This window comes from Paralichthys olivaceus, chromosome 7 (assembly GCF_024713975.1).
Source record: "Paralichthys olivaceus isolate ysfri-2021 chromosome 7, ASM2471397v2, whole genome shotgun sequence".
In the NCBI taxonomy this organism is placed as follows: Eukaryota; Metazoa; Chordata; class Actinopteri; order Pleuronectiformes; family Paralichthyidae; genus Paralichthys; species Paralichthys olivaceus.
The window spans coordinates 16462211-16489367 of NC_091099.1; the positions used below are offsets into that span (position 1 = coordinate 16462211).

The 27157-nt window shown below is 42.5% G+C and overlaps 1 protein-coding gene across 2 annotated transcripts in view; it reads left to right on the forward strand.

Moving 5' to 3' along the window:
• The window catches only part of reln (reelin), a 270001-nt gene that overhangs the window by 66018 nt on the left and 176826 nt on the right, over positions 1-27157 (forward strand). For both annotated transcript variants that reach the window (XM_069528562.1, XM_069528563.1), the window contains exons 19-33: positions 148-309; positions 1323-1559; positions 2095-2287; positions 3032-3144; positions 5555-5692; positions 5859-6045; positions 6313-6518; positions 6647-6818; positions 7082-7288; positions 7381-7616; positions 7786-7943; positions 8030-8237; positions 8351-8427; positions 8892-9050; positions 9162-9356. In XM_069528562.1, coding sequence (XP_069384663.1) covers positions 148-309; positions 1323-1559; positions 2095-2287; positions 3032-3144; positions 5555-5692; positions 5859-6045; positions 6313-6518; positions 6647-6818; positions 7082-7288; positions 7381-7616; positions 7786-7943; positions 8030-8237; positions 8351-8427; positions 8892-9050; positions 9162-9356 — 2648 coding nt within the window. The remainder of the gene's footprint in view (positions 1-147; positions 310-1322; positions 1560-2094; positions 2288-3031; positions 3145-5554; positions 5693-5858; positions 6046-6312; positions 6519-6646; positions 6819-7081; positions 7289-7380; positions 7617-7785; positions 7944-8029; positions 8238-8350; positions 8428-8891; positions 9051-9161; positions 9357-27157) is intronic.

Here is a 27157-nt window from a genome sequence, read left to right on the forward strand (position 1 = left end):
TCTTCTCATTTATCAACCTGCCCTTTCCTCTCTTTCTGTGTCATTTCCATTTTTGCCCACTATGTCCGTCTCAACCGCTGCTCCCCTGCTCCTCCCAGCCGGGTCTTCTCGTCCTTGTTTTCATTTCCTCATTTTGCTTGTCTGCAGGTATTTGCAGTTCACTCTTCGACTGGGCAGTCGCAGCACCCTGAGCTCATGTCCCGCTCCAGACCAGCCTGGGGAGGGCGTCCTGCTACATTACTCCTCAGACAACGGGATCACCTGGACGCTGTTGCAGCACTACGCTTACCAAGGCTTCCATGAGCCAAGGTACCTGTCGTATGTTAGTGTGTGTGCACACAGGCTCATATGCTTATGATTCCATAGAGACACTATGAGTCTATTAGCACACACATTTTCACTGCTAATGGAGTACTGAAGGTGTAAGCCACTGGGACCCATTGGGTCATGTACAGCCATCTAAGTGAGTAATGAAGACAAAGAGTGCTGACTTCCAGCTGCACAGCCCAGGTCTCAGAGCTCTTCATCAGCCAACAGAGGAAGGCCAACATGGGTCAGTGAGTCAGGGGCAAGTTCGAAACAACTATTTAGGTGAAAGGCGCAAGTACAAGTTCTTTCTATAGCCATATGTATATGGTGGTCAGAGTTATTTCTTGGAGATGATGGTGAAGGTCAAATTGAAACACGAGTGTTGATGATTCTCAGTTGAGACACTTTAATACAATGCTGTCTCAATGTTGTCTCTTAGTATGAATTCAAGAAGAAAATGTATCTATAGCCTTCTGTGGGTTAGCACAAACATCACATGAGATATAATTCATGAGGGGAAAAGTATTTTAATCAGGAGAAACTTCACTTACAAATGAACAAAATGTTTTGCCATGCACAAAAAATAGAAGGATGTGATAGTGGCTTCATAGAAAGGAACCCTGCACCGGGGTCTAGACATTAGTGGCGGTTGATAGGATGTAGAGAAAGATCTGAATGTGCATTGATAGTCAGTGCAATATCTCAATAACAGTGTATGTCTATACAAAAACATCTCTATGCTCATTGGAGCCTTGACAAAGAACTTGTATGTTGCCAACATAAGTTATAAGAAAGTATAATGAATGATAGTCTGTGTAATACTGACCATCTGTATTGTGTCAGATTCTATTTAAAACTGTGCAAATGTATATAATTTACAAACAGCAGATCTGATTGTGTGGGTTTTATATCCAGTCTCAGCTCAGTCAGTGTGTGAGAATTATCCCAGTTTAAATGTTCAGCATTAAGTGCCATTAAAGTCCAGTTTAACAATTTACTTTTTTCCCAAATAGGATCGTGTCTGTTGAACTCCCTGCTGGTGCTCGTAAATTCGGCGTGCAGTTTCGCTGGTGGCAGCCATACCACTCGGGCCGTGGTCAGGATGTGTGGGCCCTGGATGAAATCAGCATGACCTCAGTGCTGTTCAACACCATTAGTCTGGACTTCAGCAACGTGCTCGACGTCACCCAGAGTCTGGGTTTCTATCTCGGCCACGTCCAACCCTACTGCCAGCATGACTGGACACTCAGGTAGGAGGCCTCAATGCTCTGATAATATGGATCAGTAGAGATAATATATCGATCAGCAGTTGGTAATGTTATTCAGATTTGCTTGTTTTTACTTTTAAGTGTTAACTGAGTTTGATCATAATTTAGTTTCCGCTACATTCATTTTGCTTTGGTGCTCTGTCATAGTTTCTAAAAGAATCTTCAATGTCCTGGAACTTGATGATAAAATTGTCTAATATTGTATTTTGTTATTTGTGAAACCTGTACTAAAGTATAACTTTGTGTCATTTTCAATTGTCAGGCGACAAGCTGATCTTTTGATATTCACCCATACTTCATTCTCTTCATATACTGACTTTATTCTTTATATTTTGACTTTATTCTATGGACTAAAAGTTTCATGTAGACTCCTCCAATTTTCATCAGGATTTTTAACAAACAAAAGCTATCAGCAGAATTGACCAATGCTAAAATCATATCAACATTTTACCAGTGCTGGCTCTGAGGTCATGTTTAACAATGTCTGACACATGATTTCCTCCCTTTTGTCCTCCAGTTTCTCTGGTGAGCCCAGCCCCGGCTCCAGCATTCGTTATGTGGAAACTCAGTCGATGCAGATTGGAGCCTCTTACAGTCTGCAGTTCTCACTGGTCATGGGCTGTGGCCGTGAGCCCTCTCCTCACATTGACACTCAGGTTCGCCTGGAGTTCTCTACGAATCACGGCCTCACCTGGCACCTGGTCAAAGAGGTAGGAGTGTTACACGTGTCTGCTCTGGTTCCCCCATGATAGGTGATTGTTAACATCCAACCTCTTTTGTTTAAACAGCCCGACCTAACTAACAGACTGTTAGAGGAAGAGAGGAGGAAACTTCTTATTTATTCATGAACATGAATATTGATTTACCTATTACAGCCTCAGTAATAATGAGAATATAATGACATCCCTTAAATGTGACACTTTGTTTCAGATGAGAAATTATCGCAGTTACTTTTTTATCATCCTGCTATCAGCAAATACATGACAACACTTGAATCAGCAAGCAGATTATCTTCCCATGATTCAACAAAGACTTTCTGTGATCACAACCGGCTCATAAATATTCATAAGGCACCAAAGTATCTGCCAAGATTTTTAATTCCTTTGAAATTGAATAGGGTGTAATGAATCAGCGAGTTTTCTCTAATTCTCTCGTGCATGAAAATGCAGTCATCTGGCAAGTGCAGAATGTAACTCTCTGGATGTCCTGTACTGTTAATCCTCGCTTGTCTGCCAGTGTTCAAGGTCAGAGATACTCTAATCCTGAATTAGCCTTTTATTTGCACATACTGAGGGGCTGATGAAGTCTAATGACGTTAACAGAATATTGTGTTGTTTTTAAAGAAGCAAAATCCACAATTATAAATAAAACTTGTTTTATGGATTTTGAGAAATAAACATTTAGTGAATCATAAAAAGTGTACCTAAATAAAACCCCTCATTGCCTTCACCTAGGCCTGTCTGCCCGGAATGCCAAGCTGCTCTGAGTTTACATCCCCGAGTGTCTACCACCCATCAGAGTTCAAAGACTGGAGACGCATCACTCTGTCTCTGCCTCAAAAGACATGGTAAGTAATGCACATCTGTACAATAGACCCGAAAGAAAACATGTTCTCTGATCTGAGTTTCATGCTATTATTTGCAGTTAACAAGCACAATCACTGGGAGACACAGCAACAGACAGCTACAACAAACACTAGAATAGCAGGAGAGATGAAACCTGGATCTGCCCTCTCATCCAGATCTGCACCATAATGTTTAGGTTCCCCCCTGACCCATATCACATCCTTCCACCAAGCTTTGTGTCAAGTCCTTTTTGTGTAATGCGGCTAACTAACAGACAAAGAAGGTCCCCAGCCCCTGTAAGAAGCCAGATTTAATATTAATTGTTAATATTTAGATATTTGATAACTAGATACAGATGTTTATTAAGATCTACAACAAACTGCACACTTATAAATATACTAATACATAAGTTCCTGGATCCACCCCCTGATCCAGACTTGCACCAAACTTTAATTGGTTTGTCCCCAGGTCATGCCCCTCCTAAAATTTTCATTTAAATCAGTTCAGTATGTTTTGCGTAATCCTGCAAACAAACAAACAGATGAAAACTTAACCTCCTCTACGGATGAAATAAACTTGAAAATGATGATACAGCAAACATCGAAGTGTCTGTATGCCTACATATCCCTTACACACAGCTATGGACATGTGTATAGCTCTTTATATACAGTCTATGGTGCATACGCTATTCCACATCAAACTTGTCCTGAAAAGTCGGAGAAAGAAAGCAGCTGATGACAGTGGCCGTTGCTCCAAAGCTGTTCACAGTGATTGCACAACATTTTTTCAGTGACACATCACACTGGGCTTTAAATACACACTGACCAGGAAATTCCTTCCTGCATTCCCTTGATGCAAAGTGCTTAAATGTGCTCACTCTCTAATGCCCAGAGCACAGATTGCCACTAAAAAAACCACTAAGACCATGTCTGGTATTTAGTGTAAAAGGCTTTGTTTTGTGTAAATTCATTATTAAAATATTAGCACTTGAAGGAAGAGTACATTGAAGATGAACAGTTTGAGTATGGTGACATAGCCACATCCATAAACCCTCATGCTGTGGAGAGATGAGTTTGAGTCCTGGTCTGTTTCAGTCAGACTAGCTTGGATGTTGCAATAACAAATGTCTTCCTGATCTTATATGTAGAGTAGAAATGTACGACATACGTTTTCAGTTTGGTTCACTACTCCTGACTTAGTATGGAGAGTTGTTGCAATAACTAACTGGAAAAAAGCAGTCTTCCCACACAGGGGCGTCTGAATCATATGGGAGGTTCTTCCAACTCTGGCTTCACATCTGTATTTGCCATACAAGTGACTCTAGTTGTATGAGCTTCTCCAATCTGCCCTGGTTTATCTCTCAGCTGCTGATATCCTGTTGGTGCTCTGCCTATGCCAACACAAAGACTGTAATTAGTTTGTATTAGGCAAACAAGACTTTAATTACTCCCTTTAAAGAGCAAGCACAACAGAAACATTCACTTTTTTATCGTGAGAAATGCATGTACTGTTACTTCTCAGACATATACAGTAAATCAACTCAAATAATAACATAAAACTTCCCACACTGAACACTGTGACCTCCACCTCCATTTCATTCTACTCTCTTGCTCCTACAGTAAATATAGGTGGTCAGATCTCCTGCTGTGTGTGATTAGAGGTCATGGGGTCATGGCAGTAAATGGTAATAAAATAGCCATGGTTATAACTCTATATATGATCAGGTGGGGGTCCGAGTTGATATGGGTTACCGAATCAGAAGCAACGCCAAACCTGCCTGCTACATAACCCCCCCCAATATACCTGACTATCTATGCTGCTAACGCCATTCGTCATTGCTGTAGTCACAGAAACCGACACAGATACACACACACACACACACACACACACAGGAAAACACACATGTGATAAGGTTAATCTCTACTTGCTCTAAAATTGAATCCAAACCATCCCTGGTAGAGAAATAGATTAGTGAGTATGGCATTGGGATATTGTCAATATATTAGATATCGCTGCCATTTGATTTTTAATGTTTTTTGTTTTTTTAACTTTATCTGTCCATTTTCTATACGGCTTAACATGTCGAGGGTCTCAGGGTGACCTAGGACCAGTTCCAGCTGACAATGGGCGAGAGGCGGGGTACACCCTGGACAGGTCACCAGTGTATCACAGGTCCAACATACAGAGAGAGAGGACCATTCATACTCACAATCACACCTTCAGTCAATTTAGAATCTCCAATCAACCTAACCCGAACTCTGCCTGTCTCTGGAATGTGGGAGGAAGCCCGGAGAAAACCCACACAGACATGGGGAGAACATGCAAACTCCCTTTTCAACTGTCTAATGTTTATGATATTTTATATGTATTTATAATGTTTATTTATCATAACACACGTGTGTGTATGTTTAGGTCCAGTGCCACACGGTTCCGTTGGATCCAGAACTACTATGGAGAGCAGGATGAGTGGGCCCTTGACGACATCTACATCGGTCAGCAGTGTCCTAACATGTGTCACGGACACGGCTGGTGTGACCATGGACACTGCAGGTCAGCCTTCACACACGCACAGTCACACAAACCATAAAACTTCTGTAGGATTTGCTTTATTACTTTTTCCATCACGCTCAACATGGAGGCCCATAAAATATGTTCAGCTGCCGCATTAAATCATAGATGAAGGATAAGAAAAGTCAGTGTCTGTATTCTCCCGTAGGTGTGACGATGGCTTCTCAGGAACAGACTGCCAGCCCATTACCCCCCTATCCTCCAGTGTGCTCTCTGACTTTGAGTCCCAGGATGCACTGCTGGCAACTTGGCAAGAGGTGATTGGTGGAGAGGTGGTCACCCCTGACATGGGCTGTGGTGTGGTCTCATCTGGATCATCTCTGTACTTCAGCAAGGTACAACAGCTAGAAAATATTCTCAAAAAAGTTGTGTTTTGCAATTTTGTTATTTAACAATGTAAATCTATACTAATTATCTATACTTACTCATACTATATATATATATATATATATATATATATATATATTGGTTACTGAAAAGTGGCTTTGATATATATAAGTACAACTGTATATAAGTACAAGTGAACTGTACAGTACATCCTGCATGTTATAGGTATTATGTGCTACTTGATATGTAAAAATGAACATGCGTGTTGTTGTCAGGCTGGGCTGAGGCAGCTAGTGAGCTGGGATCTGGACACCGAATGGGCAGAGTTTGTGCAGTTCTACCTGCGGGTGGGCGGAGACTGGTCTGAGTGTAACCAAGCCGACAGCAGAGAAGAAGGAGTGTTGCTGCAGTACAGCAATGACGGAGGAATCAGCTGGGGTCTCATCGCTGAGATGTACTTCACGGACTTCACCAAACCCCGGTGAGAGACCTGTGGCTGAAGAAAGGGGAACAATTTCATGTTTTACAAAGATAACGAGACGCATCATGTGTTAGATGCGTGATGAGTGTATATTTTCAAAGAGAACCTGTCTCCTCTACCACCTTCAGCTTTGTCCACTATGAGCTTCCCTTGGTCTCGAAGACACCCTCCACCAGGTTTCGTTGGTGGCAGCCTCTTCACTCTGGGGATGGCTATGACCAGTGGGCAATTGATGACGTCATCATTTTGTCTGAGAGGGAGAAACACATCATCCCCATGGCCAATCCTACTCTACCGCAGGTCAGGAGTCAGTTTGAGGAGTTATTTTCTATAACTATAATTTGTGCTCTGACCCTGTGCTGCAGTTTCTGCTTCATCTCAAGATATTGCTTGTTTTGCTGTAATGGTAAGTGTTTGCCAAACTGAGATAGAGCAGGGTATAAAATCTCCTATCTTTGCTGAAGACCATCCACTAATCTTTTGAGAAATATGTTCCACTGCAGACACTGGTACCTGTTAACACAAAGCACTCTGCTAAACTCGCCTGCCTTCTGTCTCTGCAGAACTTTTACGAGAAGCCGGCGTTCGACTACCCTCTGAACCAGATGAGTGTGTGGCTGATGCTGGGTAATGAAGGCATGGAGAGGGAAAGCAACAACAGCTTCTGTGCCACTACGCCCTCTGCCATGGTGTTTGGGCGCTCTGATGGGGATAGGGTGGCTGTTACAAGAGACCTGGTCTTGCGATCTGGCTACACCCTTCAGTTTAAGGTAACAACATAGAAAGTGTAAACACTATAAATGGACGGGCAATTTTAAAGGTGTCATTTTGACAACTGTCTGTGCACTGTTTTCCCTACCAGTTGAACATTGGCTGTGAATCAGAGTTCAGTGCATCTGCCCCAGTCCTGCTGCAGTATTCCCATGATGCCGGTCGTACCTGGGCCTTGGTGAGGGAGGGCTGTTACCCAGGAACCCCGGGGGTAGGGGTGTGTGAGGGCAGTGGACGTGAGCTCAGAGAGCCCACTGTCTACAACACTGGAGACTATGAACAGTGGACCAGGGTCACTGTGGTCATACCGCGCAATGTTGCAGCCAGGTAGCTATGGTAACAAGCATGCAGTTGCTATGTCGAATAAGAGTTTTGGGAAATGTTTAATTGAACTACATACTAGTTGCTGAATAGCTTCTATATCAATTTCTACTAACAGTTTAAATGCCTGCTTTTTCGCTCCTTTGACTGAATCCCCTCCTTCTCATTTCCCCAGTAAAACCAGGTTCCGTTGGTTCCAAGAGAGCAGCGTGTACAGAGATGCTCCACCTTTTGCCCTGGATGGGGTCTACATCTCTGAGCCCTGTCCAAACCACTGTGGGGGACATGGAGATTGCATCTCTGGAGTCTGCTTCTGTGATATGGGATACACAGGTTCAGTGCCAGTTAGATTCTTTCATAAAATTTATATTTTTGACTAGCTTTATGTTTGACCATACGATTCCCTTTTTTTCTCACAGTGGAGCAGGATAGTTGCGTACCAGCTGTAGCCAGTCCCACAGAACTTACCGAAGGCTTTGAGGGGAAGCTGAGTCCTCTGTGGCAGAGCCTGAGTGGTGGACAAATTGGAGGAGGCTGTGGTATCATTGGTGAGGGGAAGGCCCTTTACTTCAGTAGCCCTGGGAGGAGAGAAGCACACACAGTGCCTCTAGACACTACCAACACACGGTGCGTGAAATTCACAACTACAAATCTATCATGATCATCATTCAGACATCCCAGTTAAATTGCACATTTCTTCAAAGTTCAAATTTAAATTTGAAGTTTCTACTTACATACAGGTTGGTCCAATTCTACATCCGCATTGGCAGCAAAAGTTTGGGGCCCACATGCACCAGGCCTCGCTCCCGCAATGAAGGTAATTATCTGTCGTGCATTAGAGCATTGAGGCCCTCTGCTGCATTCATGTGGCTGTTCCTCAACAGTGCAGTCTGTGGAGAGCAGCTCCACATCTGATCTGGCTTGTTTCCATCTGTTCCTTATCCATCCTGATTCTTCCAACAAAGCTTGTGTCGCTACAGATCTGATCCTTATCGACAGTGTTTTTCTTTGCAGAAGAATCAGAGTCTAGTGTCGTCTGTTCTCTTCATCTGTGAGCAGATTGTGGATCTCTAGCCTGAAGCAGTGCTGAAGGCTCAGTCTGACTGTATTTCTTCAGCATCAGATAAAAACCTGCAAACCGCTTTAACAGCTTGTCTGTAACAATCAGAGCTTTTGGACTTTTGACTTATTTAATTGCTTATAAATCTTTTTTATTTCCTAAATCTATTCTGTACCTATGAAAGAGTTGTCCCCACAGTGTGATCCACTCTCCTCTTCTAGGTGTCCTTGTGCAGTTTTCTACAATCAACGGTGTGCAGTGGCAGTTCCTAAGGGAGCTTGACTTCAGTTCCTTCCTAGAGCCTCAAGTGGTCACCATCGAGCTGCCATCTGCAGCTAAAACCCCTTACACAGTATTTCGTTGGTGGCAGCCACAGCAAGGTAAATGCACAATTTAACACCACATGAAAACACGCATTGAATTGCAATATAATTTTAATGTCACATCTGAACTTTTCTTTTCGACTTCTTTCTTTCTCGCCTTCCTCGTAGGGAAACACTCTGCCCAGTGGGCGCTGGACGACGTTTTGATCGGTATGAACGACAGCTCCAGAACAGGTTTCCAAGACAAGTTTGACGGCACAACCCCTCTGAGGCACAATTGGTACCGCATCCAGGGTGGAGAGGTGACTGTGGACTGTCTGTCTCTGGACACAGCACTTACCTTCAACTCTGAGGCCATCGACAGTGAGTCATTATAACGCATTATTGTTCACAAGCACATCCACTCCCTCACTTGGATAAAAGGGCTTGAGACTACAAGGTTGTCAGTTTTAATTCCCACACTGGTGAGGAAATTGTGTGCTCAGAAAGTGAGTCAGTAACTCAACACACCCTTAACAATTACTGTCAAGTGGCGCCTGAATAAGACACTCAACTTCAGTGAAGCTGCTGCATTTGTAGTGAGCAGCTGATTATTGTGTGTTGAAGTGGATGAATTAAAAGAGGAATGTTACTACAGCTGTACAGCAGGATGAAAACAAAGGTAAAACATATCCACATATGTGCTTAGACACTAATACCGCAGACACATACTGTGATTACACTCAATCGTGCTCAAACAACCCTCATAAGAGGCGGTACAGAGACATCACAGTCTTACACACACAACTGGCTGAAATTGAATCACACATTTACTGCAGCGCAGAGGGTCCTGCATTATTAATGAGGAGCAGACCTGATTGAACATCCTGCCTGTTATTTATGCCTGCACCAAGCTGTGAGCCGATTTACTTTGCATAAATATTACATTACAACTGGGCCCATTTATTAGGCGTGCAAAGCAAGAGCGATTTGGCAAGACATCTATAAACATGAAGCTCCCGTGTGAACAGCAAGAGCACGTGCATGGTTGTTCCCATATGTGCTGAAACATACACACTTTTCCTACATAACTCAACAGTAACTATAACATTCAAGGTTGCACTGACTTTGTGTTTTAGGAAAGAATTTATTTCACATGGCACTGATGTGGAAATTAAATCAAATAAAGTCTTAAAACAGACTTGGAAGTTGGTTGGTTCCATGTCCACTAATGTGGCTATGCCCGATCCATTGGGACCACCCCCGAGCTTCTATGACCTTCGGAAATGGTGAAACCACCAAATCTATAAAAAAAAGTACAAGATATATTTGAATAACTTTTTTTCTGAAAGTCATAGAGACTTGGGCATTTCATGATTGAAAAAGGGTAGCCTACCACGCAACCACACCGAATTTCAGCACTTTTCGAGCAAGCAGCGCAGAGTTATTCACCCTATGGTGAATATGAGTTGGAGTTGCAATTAGGGTTAGGGTTGTGATTAGGGTTAGGGTTGCTATTAGGGTTAGGGTTAGGGATGAATACCCATTGGAGCTCAAGATATTCTTCAATAACTTTTTTTCTGTAGGTCATAGAGAATTGGAAGTTGGTTCCATTTCCACTAATGTGGCTATGCCCGATCCATTGGTACCACCCCCGAGCTTCTACGACCTTTGGAAGGGGTAGGGTTAGGGTTGTGATTAGTGTTTGATTTTTTGGTTGTGATTAGGGTTAGGGTTAGGGCTGAAAACCTATAGGAGTTCAAGATATTGTTCAATAACTTTTTTTTTGAAGGTCATAGAGACTTGGAAGTTGGTTCCATCTCCACTAATGTGGCTCTGCCCGATCCATTGGGACCATCCCCGAGCTTCTACGACCTTCGGAAATGGTGAAACCACCAAATCTATTAAAAAAAAGTACAAGATATTTTTGAATAACTTTTCTTCTGAAAGTCCTAGAGACTTGTGCATTTCATGATTAATAAAGGGTGGCCTGCCACACAATCACACCGAATTTCAGCACGTTTCGAGCAAGCAGCGCGGAGTTATTCCAATTAATCCCTAATATGGGTTAGGGTTGCAATTAGGGTTAGGGTTAGGGTTAGGGTTGCAATTAGGGTTAGGGTTAGGGTTGTGATTAGGGTTAGGGTTAGGGTTGCTATTAGGGTTAGGGTTAGGGATGAATACCCATTGGAGCTCAAGATATTCTTCAATAACTTTTTTTCTGTAGGTCATAGAGAATTGGAAGTTGGTTCCATCTCCACTAATGTGGCTATGCCCGATCCATTGGTACCACCCCCGAGCTTCTACGACCTTTGGAAGGGGTAGGTTTAGGGTTGTGATTAGTGTTTGATTTTTTGGTTGTGATTAGGGTTAGGGTTAGGGCTGAAAACCTATAGGAGTTCAAGATATTGTTCAATAACTTTTTTTTTGAAGGTCATAGAGACTTGGAAGTTGGTTCCATCTCCACTAATGTGGCTCTGCCCGATCCATTGGGACCATCCCCGAGCTTCTACGACCTTCGGAAATGGTGAAACCACCAAATCTATTAAAAAAAAGTACAAGATATTTTTGAATAACTTTTCTTCTGAAAGTCCTAGAGACTTGTGCATTTCATGATTAATAAAGGGTGGCCTGCCACACAATCACACCGAATTTCAGCACGTTTCGAGCAAGCAGCGCGGAGTTATTCCAATTAATCCCTAATATGGGTTAGGGTTGCAATTAGGGTTAGGGTTAGGGTTAGGGTTGCAATTAGGGTTAGGGTTAGGGTTGTGGTTAGGGTTAGGGTTGCTATTAGGGTTAGGGTTAGGGATGAATACCCATTGGAGCTCAAGATATTCTTCAATAACTTTTTTTCTGTAGGTCATAGAGAATTGGAAGTTGGTTCCATCTCCACTAATGTGGCTATGCCCGATCCATTGGTACCACCCCCGAGCTTCTACGACCTTTGGAAGGGGTAGGGTTAGGGTTGTGATTAGTGTTTGATTTTTTGGTTGTGATTAGGGTTAGGGTTAGGGCTGAAAACCTATAGGAGTTCAAGATATTGTTCAATAACTTTTTTTTTGAAGGTCATAGAGACTTGGAAGTTGGTTCCATCTCCACTAATGTGGCTCTGCCCGATCCATTGGGACCATCCCCGAGCTTCTACGACCTTCGGAAATGGTGAAACCACCAAATCTATTAAAAAAAAGTACAAGATATTTTTGAATAACTTTTCTTCTGAAAGTCCTAGAGACTTGTGCATTTCATGATTAATAAAGGGTGGCCTGCCACACAATCACACCGAATTTCAGCACGTTTCGAGCAAGCAGCGCGGAGTTATTCCAATTAATCCCTAATATGGGTTAGGGTTGCAATTAGGGTTAGGGTTAGGGTTGCAATTAGGGTTAGGGTTAGGGTTGTGATTAGGGTTAGGGTTAGGGTTGCTATTAGGGTTAGGGTTAGGGATGAATACCCATTGGAGCTCAAGATATTCTTCAATAACTTTTTTTCTGTAGGTCATAGAGACTTGGAAGTTGGTTCCATCTCCACTAATGTGGCTATGCCCGATCCATTCGTACCACCCCCGAGCTTCTACGACCTTTGGAAGGGGTAGGGTTAGGGTTGTGATTAGTGTTTGATTTTTTGGTTGTGATTAGGGTTAGGGTTAGGGCTGAAAACCTATAGGAGTTCAAGATATTGTTCAATAACTTTTTTTCTGAAGGTCATAGTGACTTGGAAGTTGGTTCCATCTCCACTAATGTGGCTCTGCCCGATCCATTGGGACCATCCCCGAGCTTCTACGACCTTCGGAAATGGTGAAACCACCAAATCTATTAAAAAAAAGTACAAGATATTTTTGAATAACTTTTCTTCTGAAAGTCCTAGAGACTTGTGCATTTCATGATTAATAAAGGGTGGCCTGCCACACAATCACACCGAATTTCAGCACGTTTCGAGCAAGCAGCGCGGAGTTATTCCAATTAATCCCTAATATGGGTTAGGGTTGCAATTAGGGTTAGGGTTAGGGTTAGGGTTGCAATTAGGGTTAGGGTTAGGGTTGTGATTAGGGTTAGGGTTAGGGTTGCTATTAGGGTTAGGGTTAGGGATGAATACCCATTGGAGCTCAAGATATTCTTCAATAACTTTTTTTCTGTAGGTCATAGAGAATTGGAAGTTGGTTCCATCTCCACTAATGTGGCTATGCCCGATCCATTGGTACCACCCCCGAGCTTCTACGACCTTTGGAAGGGGTAGGGTTAGGGTTGTGATTAGTGTTTGATTTTTTGGTTGTGATTAGGGTTAGGGTTAGGGCTGAAAACCTATAGGAGTTCAAGATATTGTTCAATAACTTTTTTTTTGAAGGTCATAGAGACTTGGAAGTTGGTTCCATCTCCACTAATGTGGCTCTGCCCGATCCATTGGGACCATCCCCGAGCTTCTACGACCTTCGGAAATGGTGAAACCACCAAATCTATTAAAAAAAAGTACAAGATATTTTTGAATAACTTTTCTTCTGAAAGTCCTAGAGACTTGTGCATTTCATGATTAATAAAGGGTGGCCTGCCACACAATCACACTGAATTTCAGCACGTTTTGAGCAAGCAGCGCGGAGTTATTCCAATTAATCCCTAATATGGGTTAGGGTTGCAATTAGGGTTAGGGTTAGGGTTGCAATTAGGGTTAGGGTTAGGGTTGTGATTAGGGTTAGGGTTAGGGTTGCTATTAGGGTTAGGGTTAGGGATGAATACCCATTGGAGCTCAAGATATTCTTCAATAACTTTTTTTCTGTAGGTCATAGAGAATTGGAAGTTGGTTCCATCTCCACTAATGTGGCTATGCCCGATCCATTGGTACCACCCCCGAGCTTCTACGACCTTTGGAAGGGGTAGGGTTAGGGTTGTGATTAGTGTTTGATTTTTTGGTTGTGATTAGGGTTAGGGTTAGGGCTGAAAACCTATAGGAGTTCAAGATATTGTTCAATAACTTTTTTTTTGAAGGTCATAGAGACTTGGAAGTTGGTTCCATCTCCACTAATGTGGCTCTGCCCGATCCATTGGGACCATCCCCGAGCTTCTACGACCTTCGGAAATGGTGAAACCACCAAATCTATTAAAAAAAAGTACAAGATATTTTTGAATAACTTTTCTTCTGAAAGTCCTAGAGACTTGTGCATTTCATGATTAATAAAGGGTGGCCTGCCACACAATCACACCGAATTTCAGCACGTTTCGAGCAAGCAGCGCGGAGTTATTCCAATTAATCCCTAATATGGGTTAGGGTTGCAATTAGGGTTAGGGTTAGGGTTGCAATTAGGGTTAGGGTTAGGGTTGCTATTAGGGTTAGGGTTAGGGTTGCTATTAGGGTTAGGGTTAGGGATGAATACCCATTGGAGCTCAAGATATTCTTCAATAACTTTTTTTCTGTAGGTCATAGAGAATTGGAAGTTGGTTCCATCTCCACTAATGTGGCTATGCCCGATCCATTGGTACCACCCCCGAGCTTCTACGACCTTTGGAAGGGGTAGGGTTAGGGTTGTGATTAGTGTTTGATTTTTTGGTTGTGATTAGGGTTAGGGTTAGGGCTGAAAACCTATAGGAGTTCAAGATATTGTTCAATAACTTTTTTTTTGAAGGTCATAGAGACTTGGAAGTTGGTTCCATCTCCACTAATGTGGCTCTGCCCGATCCATTGGGACCATCCCCGAGCTTCTACGACCTTCGGAAATGGTGAAACCACCAAATCTATTAAAAAAAAGTACAAGATATTTTTGAATAACTTTTCTTCTGAAAGTCCTAGAGACTTGTGCATTTCATGATTAATAAAGGGTGGCCTGCCACACAATCACACCGAATTTCAGCACGTTTCGAGCAAGCAGCGCGGAGTTATTCCAATTAATCCCTAATATGGGTTAGGGTTGCAATTAGGGTTAGGGTTAGGGTTGCAATTAGGGTTAGGGTTAGGGTTGTGATTAGGGTTAGGGTTAGGGTTGCTATTAGGGTTAGGGTTAGGGATGAATACCCATTGGAGCTCAAGATATTCTTCAATAACTTTTTTTCTGTAGGTCATAGAGACTTGGAAGTTGGTTCCATCTCCACTAATGTGGCTATGCCCGATCCATTCGTACCACCCCCGAGCTTCTACGACCTTTGGAAGGGGTAGGGTTAGGGTTGTGATTAGTGTTTGATTTTTTGGTTGTGATTAGGGTTAGGGTTAGGGCTGAAAACCTATAGGAGTTCAAGATATTGTTCAATAACTTTTTTTCTGAAGGTCATAGAGACTTGGAAGTTGGTTCCATCTCCACTAATGTGGCTCTGCCCGATCCATTGGGACCATCCCCGAGCTTCTACGACCTTCGGAAATGGTGAAACCACCAAATCTATTAAAAAAAAGTACAAGATATTTTTGAATAACTTTTCTTCTGAAAGTCCTAGAGACTTGTGCATTTCATGATTAATAAAGGGTGGCCTGCCACACAATCACACCGAATTTCAGCACGTTTCGAGCAAGCAGCGCGGAGTTATTCCAATTAATCCCTAATATGGGTTAGGGTTGCAATTAGGGTTAGGGTTAGGGTTAGGGTTGCAATTAGGGTTAGGGTTAGGGTTGTGGTTAGGGTTAGGGTTGCTATTAGGGTTAGGGTTAGGGATGAATACCCATTGGAGCTCAAGATATTCTTCAATAACTTTTTTTCTGTAGGTCATAGAGAATTGGAAGTTGGTTCCATCTCCACTAATGTGGCTATGCCCGATCCATTGGTACCACCCCCGAGCTTCTACGACCTTTGGAAGGGGTAGGGTTAGGGTTGTGATTAGTGTTTGATTTTTTGGTTGTGATTAGGGTTAGGGTTAGGGCTGAAAACCTATAGGAGTTCAAGATATTGTTCAATAACTTTTTTTTTGAAGGTCATAGAGACTTGGAAGTTGGTTCCATCTCCACTAATGTGGCTCTGCCCGATCCATTGGGACCATCCCCGAGCTTCTACGACCTTCGGAAATGGTGAAACCACCAAATCTATTTAAAAAAAGTACAAGATATTTTTGAATAACTTTTCTTCTGAAAGTCCTAGAGACTTGTGCATTTCATGATTAATAAAGGGTGGCCTGCCACACAATCACACCGAATTTCAGCATGTTTCGAGCAAGCAGCGCGGAGTTATTCCAATTAATCCCTAATATGGGTTAGGGTTGCAATTAGGGTTAGGGTTAGGGTTGTAATTAGGGTTAGGGTTAGGGTTGTGATTAGGGTTAGGGTTAGGGTTGCTATTAGGGTTAGGGTTAGGGATGAATACCCATTGGAGCTCAAGATATTCTTCAATAACTTTTTTTCTGTAGGTCATAGAGAATTGGAAGTTGGTTCCATCTCCACTAATGTGGCTATGCCCGATCCATTGGTACCACCCCCGAGCTTCTACGACCTTTGGAAGGGGTAGGGTTAGGGTTGTGATTAGTGTTTGATTTTTTGGTTGTGATTAGGGTTAGGGTTAGGGCTGAAAACCTATAGGAGTTCAAGATATTGTTCAATAACTTTTTTTTTGAAGGTCATAGAGACTTGGAAGTTGGTTCCATCTCCACTAATGTGGCTCTGCCCGATCCATTGGGACCATCCCCGAGCTTCTACGACCTTCGGAAATGGTGAAACCACCAAATCTATTTAAAAAAAGTACAAGATATTTTTGAATAACTTTTCTTCTGAAAGTCCTAGAGACTTGTGAATTTCATGATTAATAAAGGGTGGCCTGCCACACAATCACACCGAATTTCAGCACGTTTCGAGCAAGCAGCGCGGAGTTATTCCAATTAATCCCTAATATGGGTTAGGGTTGCAATTAGGGTTAGGGTTAGGGTTGTAATTAGGGTTAGGGTTAGGGATGAATACCCATTGGAGCTCAAGATATTCTTCAATAACTTTTTTTCTGTAGGTCATAGAGACTTGGAAGTTGGTTCCATCTCCACTAATGTGGCTATGCCCGATCCATTCGTACCACCCCCGAGCTTCTACGACCTTTGGAAGGGGTAGGGTTAGGGTTGTGATTAGTGTTTGATTTTTTGGTTGTGATTAGGGTTAGGGTTAGGGCTGAAAACCTATAGGAGTTCAAGATATTGTTCAATAACTTTTTTTCTGAAGGTCATAGAGACTTGGAAGTTGGTTCCATCTCCACTAATGTGGCTCTGCCCGATCCATTGGGACCATCCCCGAGCTTCTACGACCTTCGGAAATGGTGAAACCACCAAATCTATTTAAAAAAAGTACAAGATATTTTTGAATAACTTTTCTTCTGAAAGTCCTAGAGACTTGTGCATTTCATGATTAATAAAGGGTGGCCTGCCACACAATCACACCGAATTTCAGCACGTTTCGAGCAAGCAGCGCGGAGTTATTCCAATTAATCCCTAATATGGGTTAGGGTTGCAATTAGGGTTAGGGTTAGGGTTAGGGTTGCAATTAGGGTTAGGGTTAGGGTTGTGATTAGGGTTAGGGTTAGGGTTGCTATTAGGGTTAGGGTTAGGGATGAATACCCATTGGAGCTCAAGATATTCTTCAATAACTTTTTTTCTGTAGGTCATAGAGAATTGGAAGTTGGTTCCATCTCCACTAATGTGGCTATGCCCGATCCATTGGTACCACCCCCGAGCTTCTACGACCTTTGGAAGGGGTAGGGTTAGGGTTGTGATTAGTGTTTGATTTTTTGGTTGTGATTAGGGTTAGGGTTAGGGCTGAAAACCTATAGGAGTTCAAGATATTGTTCAATAACTTTTTTTTTGAAGGTCATAGAGACTTGGAAGTTGGTTCCATCTCCACTAATGTGGCTCTGCCCGATCCATTGGGACCATCCCCGAGCTTCTACGACCTTCGGAAATGGTGAAACCACCAAATCTATTAAAAAAAAGTACAAGATATTTTTGAATAACTTTTCTTCTGAAAGTCCTAGAGACTTGTGCATTTCATGATTAATAAAGGGTGGCCTGCCACACAATCACACTGAATTTCAGCACGTTTCGAGCAAGCAGCGCGGAGTTATTCCAATTAATCCCTAATATGGGTTAGGGTTGCAATTAGGGTTAGGGTTAGGGTTGCAATTAGGGTTAGGGTTAGGGTTGTGATTAGGGTTAGGGTTAGGGTTGCTATTAGGGTTAGGGTTAGGGATGAATACCCATTGGAGCTCAAGATATTCTTCAATAACTTTTTTTCTGTAGGTCATAGAGAATTGGAAGTTGGTTCCATCTCCACTAATGTGGCTATGCCCGATCCATTGGTACCACCCCCGAGCTTCTACGACCTTTGGAAGGGGTAGGGTTAGGGTTGTGATTAGTGTTTGATTTTTTGGTTGTGATTAGGGTTAGGGTTAGGGCTGAAAACCTATAGGAGTTCAAGATATTGTTCAATAACTTTTTTTTTGAAGGTCATAGAGACTTGGAAGTTGGTTCCATCTCCACTAATGTGGCTCTGCCCGATCCATTGGGACCATCCCCGAGCTTCTACGACCTTCGGAAATGGTGAAACCACCAAATCTATTAAAAAAAAGTACAAGATATTTTTGAATAACTTTTCTTCTGAAAGTCCTAGAGACTTGTGCATTTCATGATTAATAAAGGGTGGCCTGCCACACAATCACACCGAATTTCAGCACGTTTCGAGCAAGCAGCGCGGAGTTATTCCAATTAATCCCTAATATGGGTTAGGGTTGCAATTAGGGTTAGGGTTAGGGTTAGGGTTGCAATTAGGGTTAGGGTTAGGGTTGTGATTAGGGTTAGGGTTAGGGTTGCTATTAGGGTTAGGGTTAGGGATGAATACCCATTGGAGCTCAAGATATTCTTCAATAACTTTTTTTCTGTAGGTCATAGAGACTTGGAAGTTGGTTCCATCTCCACTAATGTGGCTATGCCCGATCCATTGGTACCACCCCCGAGCTTCTACGACCTTTGGAAGGGGTAGGGTTAGGGTTGTGATTAGTGTTTGATTTTTTGGTTGTGATTAGGGTTAGGGTTAGGGCTGAAAACCTATAGGAGTTCAAGATATTGTTCAATAACTTTTTTTTTGAAGGTCATAGAGACTTGGAAGTTGGTTCCATCTCCACTAATGTGGCTCTGCCCGATCCATTGGGACCATCCCCGAGCTTCTACGACCTTCGGAAATGGTGAAACCACCAAATCTATTTAAAAAAAGTACAAGATATTTTTGAATAACTTTTCTTCTGAAAGTCCTAGAGACTTGTGCATTTCATGATTAATAAAGGGTGGCCTGCCACACAATCACACCGAATTTCAGCACGTTTCGAGCAAGCAGCGCGGAGTTATTCCAATTAATCCCTAATATGGGTTAGGGTTGCAATTAGGGTTAGGGTTAGGGTTAGGGTTGCAATTAGGGTTAGGGTTAGGGTTGTGATTAGGGTTAGGGTTAGGGTTGCTATTAGGGTTAGGGTTAGGGATGAATACCCATTGGAGCTCAAGATATTCTTCAATAACTTTTTTTCTGTAGGTCATAGAGAATTGGAAGTTGGTTCCATCTCCACTAATGTGGCTATGCCCGATCCATTGGTACCACCCCCGAGCTTCTACGACCTTTGGAAGGGGTAGGGTTAGGGTTGTGATTAGTGTTTGATTTTTTGGTTGTGATTAGGGTTAGGGTTAGGGCTGAAAACCTATACGAGTTCAAGATATTGTTCAATAACTTTTTTTTTGAAGGTCATAGAGACTTGGAAGTTGGTTCCATCTCCACTAATGTGGCTCTGCCCGATCCATTGGGACCATCCCCGAGCTTCTACGACCTTCGGAAATGGTGAAACCACCAAATCTATTAAAAAAAAGTACAAGATATTTTTGAATAACTTTTCTTCTGAAAGTCCTAGAGACTTGTGCATTTCATGATTAATAAAGGGTGGCCTGCCACACAATCACACCGAATTTCAGCACGTTTCGAGCAAGCAGCGCGGAGTTATTCCAATTAATCCCTAATATGGGTTAGGGTTGCAATTAGGGTTAGGGTTAGGGTTAGGGTTGCAATTAGGGTTAGGGTTAGGGTTGTGATTAGGGTTAGGGTTAGGGTTGCTATTAGGGTTAGGGTTAGGGATGAATACCCATTGGAGCTCAAGATATTCTTCAATAACTTTTTTTCTGTAGGTCATAGAGACTTGGAAGTTGGTTCCATCTCCACTAATGTGGCTATGCCCGATCCATTGGTACCACCCCCGAGCTTCTACGACCTTTGGAAGGGGTAGGGTTAGGGTTGTGATTAGTGTTTGATTTTTTGGTTGTGATTAGGGTTAGGGTTAGGGCTGAAAACCTATAGGAGTTCAAGATATTGTTCAATAACTTTTTTTTTGAAGGTCATAGAGACTTGGAAGTTGGTTCCATCTCCACTAATGTGGCTCTGCCCGATCCATTGGGACCATCCCCGAGCTTCTACGACCTTCGGAAATGGTGAAACCACCAAATCTATTTAAAAAAAGTACAAGATATTTTTGAATAACTTTTCTTCTGAAAGTCCTAGAGACTTGTGCATTTCATGATTAATAAAGGGTGGCCTGCCACACAATCACACCGAATTTCAGCACGTTTCGAGCAAGCAGCGCGGAGTTATTCCAATTAATCCCTAATATGGGTTAGGGTTGCAATTAGGGTTAGGGTTAGGGTTAGGGTTGCAATTAGGGTTAGGGTTAGGGTTGTGATTAGGGTTAGGGTTAGGGTTGCTATTAGGGTTAGGGTTAGGGATGAATACCCATTGGAGCTCAAGATATTCTTCAATAACTTTTTTTCTGTAGGTCATAGAGAATTGGAAGTTGGTTCCATCTCCACTAATGTGGCTATGCCCGATCCATTGGTACCACCCCCGAGCTTCTACGACCTTTGGAAGGGGTAGGGTTAGGGTTGTGATTAGTGTTTGATTTTTTGGTTGTGATTAGGGTTAGGGTTAGGGCTGAAAACCTATACGAGTTCAAGATATTGTTCAATAACTTTTTTTTTGAAGGTCATAGAGACTTGGAAGTTGGTTCCATCTCCACTAATGTGGCTCTGCCCGATCCATTGGGACCATCCCCGAGCTTCTACGACCTTCGGAAATGGTGAAACCACCAAATCTATTAAAAAAAAGTACAAGATATTTTTGAATAACTTTTCTTCTGAAAGTCCTAGAGACTTGTGCATTTCATGATTAATAAAGGGTGGCCTGCCACACAATCACACCGAATTTCAGCACGTTTCGAGCAAGCAGCGCGGAGTTATTCCAATTAATCCCTAATATGGGTTAGGGTTGCAATTAGGGTTAGGGTTAGGGTTAGGGTTGCAATTAGGGTTAGGGTTAGGGTTGTGATTAGGGTTAGGGTTAGGGTTGCTATTAGGGTTAGGGTTAGGGATGAATACCCATTGGAGCTCAAGATATTCTTCAATAACTTTTTTTCTGTAGGTCATAGAGACTTGGAAGTTGGTTCCATCTCCACTAATGTGGCTATGCCCGATCCATTGGTACCACCCCCGAGCTTCTACGACCTTTGGAAGGGGTAGGGTTAGGGTTGTGATTAGTGTTTGATTTTTTGGTTGTGATTAGGGTTAGGGTTAGGGCTGAAAACCTATAGGAGTTCAAGATATTGTTCAATAACTTTTTTTTTGAAGGTCATAGAGACTTGGAAGTTGGTTCCATCTCCACTAATGTGGCTCTGCCCGATCCATTGGGACCATCCCCGAGCTTCTACGACCTTCGGAAATGGTGAAACCACCAAATCTATTTTAAAAAAGTACAAGATATTTTTGAATAACTTTTCTTCTGAAAGTCCTAGAGACTTGTGCATTTCATGATTAATAAAGGGTGGCCTGCCACACAATCACACCGAATTTCAGCACGTTTCGAGCAAGCAGCGCGGAGTTATTCCAATTAATCCCTAATATGGGTTAGGGTTGCAATTAGGGTTAGGGTTAGGGTTGTAATTAGGGTTAGGGTTAGGGATGAATACCCATTGGAGCTCAAGATATTCTTCAATAACTTTTTTTCTGTAGGTCATAGAGACTTGGAAGTTGGTTCCATCTCCACTAATGTGGCTATGCCCGATCCATTCGTACCACCCCCGAGCTTCTACAACCTTTGGAAGGGGTAGGGTTAGGGTTGTGATTAGTGTTTGATTTTTTGGTTGTGATTAGGGTTAGGGTTAGGGCTGAAAACCTATAGGAGTTCAAGATATTGTTCAATAACTTTTTTTCTGAAGGTCATAGAGACTTGGAAGTTGGTTCCATCTCCACTAATGTGGCTCTGCCCGATCCATTGGGACCATCCCCGAGCTTCTACGACCTTCGGAAATGGTGAAACCACCAAATCTATTAAAAAAAAGTACAAGATATTTTTGAATAACTTTTCTTCTGAAAGTCCTAGAGACTTGTGCATTTCATGATTAATAAAGGGTGGCCTGCCACACAATCACACCGAATTTCAGCACGTTTCGAGCAAGCAGCGCGGAGTTATTCCAATTAATCCCTAATATGGGTTAGGGTTGCAATTAGGGTTAGGGTTAGGGTTAGGGTTGCAATTAGGGTTAGGGTTAGGGTTGTGATTAGGGTTAGGGTTAGGGTTGCTATTAGGGTTAGGGTTAGGGATGAATACCCATTGGAGCTCAAGATATTCTTCAATAACTTTTTTTCTGTAGGTCATAGAGAATTGGAAGTTGGTTCCATCTCCACTAATGTGGCTATGCCCGATCCATTGGTACCACCCCCGAGCTTCTACGACCTTTGGAAGGGGTAGGGTTAGGGTTGTGATTAGTGTTTGATTTTTTGGTTGTGATTAGGGTTAGGGTTAGGGCTGAAAACCTATAGGAGTTCAAGATATTGTTCAATAACTTTTTTTTTGAAGGTCATAGAGACTTGGAAGTTGGTTCCATCTCCACTAATGTGGCTCTGCCCGATCCATTGGGACCATCCCCGAGCTTCTACGACCTTCGGAAATGGTGAAACCACCAAATCTATTAAAAAAAAGTACAAGATATTTTTGAATAACTTTTCTTCTGAAAGTCCTAGAGACTTGTGCATTTCATGATTAATAAAGGGTGGCCTGCCACACAATCACACTGAATTTCAGCACGTTTCGAGCAAGCAGCGCGGAGTTATTCCAATTAATCCCTAATATGGGTTAGGGTTGCAATTAGGGTTAGGGTTAGGGTTGCAATTAGGGTTAGGGTTAGGGTTGTGATTAGGGTTAGGGTTAGGGTTGCTATTAGGGTTAGGGTTAGGGATGAATACCCATTGGAGCTCAAGATATTCTTCAATAACTTTTTTTCTGTAGGTCATAGAGAATTGGAAGTTGGTTCCATCTCCACTAATGTGGCTATGCCCGATCCATTGGTACCACCCCCGAGCTTCTACGACCTTTGGAAGGGGTAGGGTTAGGGTTGTGATTAGTGTTTGATTTTTTGGTTGTGATTAGGGTTAGGGTTAGGGCTGAAAACCTATAGGAGTTCAAGATATTGTTCAATAACTTTTTTTTTGAAGGTCATAGAGACTTGGAAGTTGGTTCCATCTCCACTAATGTGGCTCTGCCCGATCCATTGGGACCATCCCCGAGCTTCTACGACCTTCGGAAATGGTGAAACCACCAAATCTATTAAAAAAAAGTACAAGATATTTTTGAATAACTTTTCTTCTGAAAGTCCTAGAGACTTGTGCATTTCATGATTAATAAAGGGTGGCCTGCCACACAATCACACCGAATTTCAGCACGTTTCGAGCAAGCAGCGCGGAGTTATTCCAATTAATCCCTAATATGGGTTAGGGTTGCAATTAGGGTTAGGGTTAGGGTTAGGGTTGCAATTAGGGTTAGGGTTAGGGTTGTGATTAGGGTTAGGGTTAGGGTTGCTATTAGGGTTAGGGTTAGGGATGAATACCCATTGGAGCTCAAGATATTCTTCAATAACTTTTTTTCTGTAGGTCATAGAGACTTGGAAGTTGGTTCCATCTCCACTAATGTGGCTATGCCCGATCCATTCGTACCACCCCCGAGCTTCTACGACCTTTGGAAGGGGTAGGGTTAGGGTTGTGATTAGTGTTTGATTTTTTGGTTGTGATTAGGGTTAGGGTTAGGGCTGAAAACCTATAGGAGTTCAAGATATTGTTCAATAACTTTTTTTCTGAAGGTCATAGAGACTTGGAAGTTGGTTCCATCTCCACTAATGTGGCTCTGCCCGATCCATTGGGACCATCCCCGAGCTTCTACGACCTTCGGAAATGGTGAAACCACCAAATCTATTAAAAAAAAGTACAAGATATTTTTGAATAACTTTTCTTCTGAAAGTCCTAGAGACTTGTGCATTTCATGATTAATAAAGGGTGGCCTGCCACACAATCACACCGAATTTCAGCACGTTTCGAGCAAGCAGCGCGGAGTTATTCCAATTAATCCCTAATATGGGTTAGGGTTGCAATTAGGGTTAGGGTTAGGGTTAGGGTTGCAATTAGGGTTAGGGTTAGGGTTGTGATTAGGGTTAGGGTTAGGGTTGCTATTAGGGTTAGGGTTAGGGATGAATACCCATTGGAGCTCAAGATATTCTTCAATAACTTTTTTTCTGTAGGTCATAGAGACTTGGAAGTTGGTTCCATCTCCACTAATGTGGCTATGCCCGATCCATTCGTACCACCCCCGAGCTTCTACGACCTTTGGAAGGGGTAGGGTTAGGGTTGTGATTAGTGTTTGATTTTTTGGTTGTGATTAGGGTTAGGGTTAGGGCTGAAAACCTATAGGAGTTCAAGATATTGTTCAATAACTTTTTTTTTGAAGGTCATAGAGACTTGGAAGTTGGTTCCATCTCCACTAATGTGGCTCTGCCCGATCCATTGGGACCATCCCCGAGCTTCTACGACCTTCGGAAATGGTGAAACCACCAAATCTATTAAAAAAAAGTACAAGATATTTTTGAATAACTTTTCTTCTGAAAGTCCTAGAGACTTGTGCATTTCATGATTAATAAAGGGTGGCCTGCCACACAATCACACCGAATTTCAGCACGTTTCGAGCAAGCAGCGCGGAGTTATTCCAATTAATCCCTAATATGGGTTAGGGTTGCAATTAGGGTTAGGGTTAGGGTTAGGGTTGCAATTAGGGTTAGGGTTAGGGTTGTGATTAGGGTTAGGGTTAGGGTTGCTATTAGGGTTAGGGTTAGGGATGAATACCCATTGGAGCTCAAGATATTCTTCAATAACTTTTTTTCTGTAGGTCATAGAGACTTGGAAGTTGGTTCCATCTCCACTAATGTGGCTATGCCCGATCCATTCGTACCACCCCCGAGCTTCTACGACCTTTGGAAGGGGTAGGGTTAGGGTTGTGATTAGTGTTTGATTTTTTGGTTGTGATTAGGGTTAGGGTTAGGGCTGAAAACCTATAGGAGTTCAAGATATTGTTCAATAACTTTTTTTCTGAAGGTCATAGAGACTTGGAAGTTGGTTCCATCTCCACTAATGTGGCTCTGCCCGATCCATTGGGACCATCCCCGAGCTTCTACGACCTTCGGAAATGGTGAAACCACCAAATCTATTAAAAAAAAGTACAAGATATTTTTGAATAACTTTTCTTCTGAAAGTCCTAGAGACTTGTGCATTTCATGATTAATAAAGGGTGGCCTGCCACACAATCACACCGAATTTCAGCACGTTTCGAGCAAGCAGCGCGGAGTTATTCCAATTAATCCCTAATATGGGTTAGGGTTGCAATTAGGGTTAGGGTTAGGGTTAGGGTTGCAATTAGGGTTAGGGTTAGGGTTGTGATTAGGGTTAGGGTTAGGGTTGCTATTAGGGTTAGGGTTAGGGATGAATACCCATTGGAGCTCAAGATATTCTTCAATAACTTTTTTTCTGTAGGTCATAGAGAATTGGAAGTTGGTTCCATCTCCACTAATGTGGCTATGCCCGATCCATTGGTACCACCCCCAAGCTTCTACGACCTTTGGAAGGGGTAGGGTTAGGGTTGTGATTAGTGTTTGATTTTTTGGTTGTGATTAGGGTTAGGGTTAGGGCTGAAAACCTATAGGAGTTCAAGATATTGTTCAATAACTTTTTTTCTGAAGGTCATAGAGACTTGGAAGTTGGTTCCATCTCCACTAATGTGGCTCTGCCCGATCCATTGGGACCATCCCCGAGCTTCTACGACCTTCGGAAATGGTGAAACCACCAAATCTATTAAAAAAAAGTACAAGATATTTTTGAATAACTTTTCTTCTGAAAGTCCTAGAGACTTGTGCATTTCATGATTAATAAAGGGTGGCCTGCCACACAATCACACTGAATTTCAGCACGTTTCGAGCAAGCAGCGCAGAGTTATTCCAATTAATCCCTAATATGGGTTAGGGTTGCAATTAGGGTTAGGGTTAGGGTTAGGGTTGCAATTAGGGTTAGGGTTAGGGTTGTGATTAGGGTTAGGGTTAGGGTTGCTATTAGGGTTAGGGTTAGGGATGAATACCCATTGGAGCTCAAGATATTCTTCAATAACTTTTTTTCTGTAGGTCATAGAGAATTGGAAGTTGGTTCCATCTCCACTAATGTGGCTATGCCCGATCCATTGGTACCACCCCCGAGCTTCTACGACCTTTGGAAGGGGTAGGGTTAGGGTTGTGATTAGTGTTTGATTTTTTGGTTGTGATTAGGGTTAGGGTTAGGGCTGAAAACCTATAGGAGTTCAAGATATTGTTCAATAACTTTTTTTTTGAAGGTCATAGAGACTTGGAAGTTGGTTCCATCTCCACTAATGTGGCTCTGCCCGATCCATTGGGACCATCCCCGAGCTTCTACGACCTTCGGAAATGGTGAAACCACCAAATCTATTAAAAAAAAGTACAAGATATTTTTGAATAACTTTTCTTCTGAAAGTCCTAGAGACTTGTGCATTTCATGATTAATAAAGGGTGGCCTGCCACACAATCACACCGAATTTCAGCACGTTTCGAGCAAGCAGCGCGGAGTTATTCCAATTAATCCCTAATATGGGTTAGGGTTGCAATTAGGGTTAGGGTTAGGGTTAGGGTTGCAATTAGGGTTAGGGTTAGGGTTGTGATTAGGGTTAGGGTTAGGGTTGCTATTAGGGTTAGGGTTAGGGATGAATACCCATTGGAGCTCAAGATATTCTTCAATAACTTTTTTTCTGTAGGTCATAGAGACTTGGAAGTTGGTTCCATCTCCACTAATGTGGCTATGCCCGATCCATTGGTACCACCCCCGAGCTTCTACGACCTTTGGAAGGGG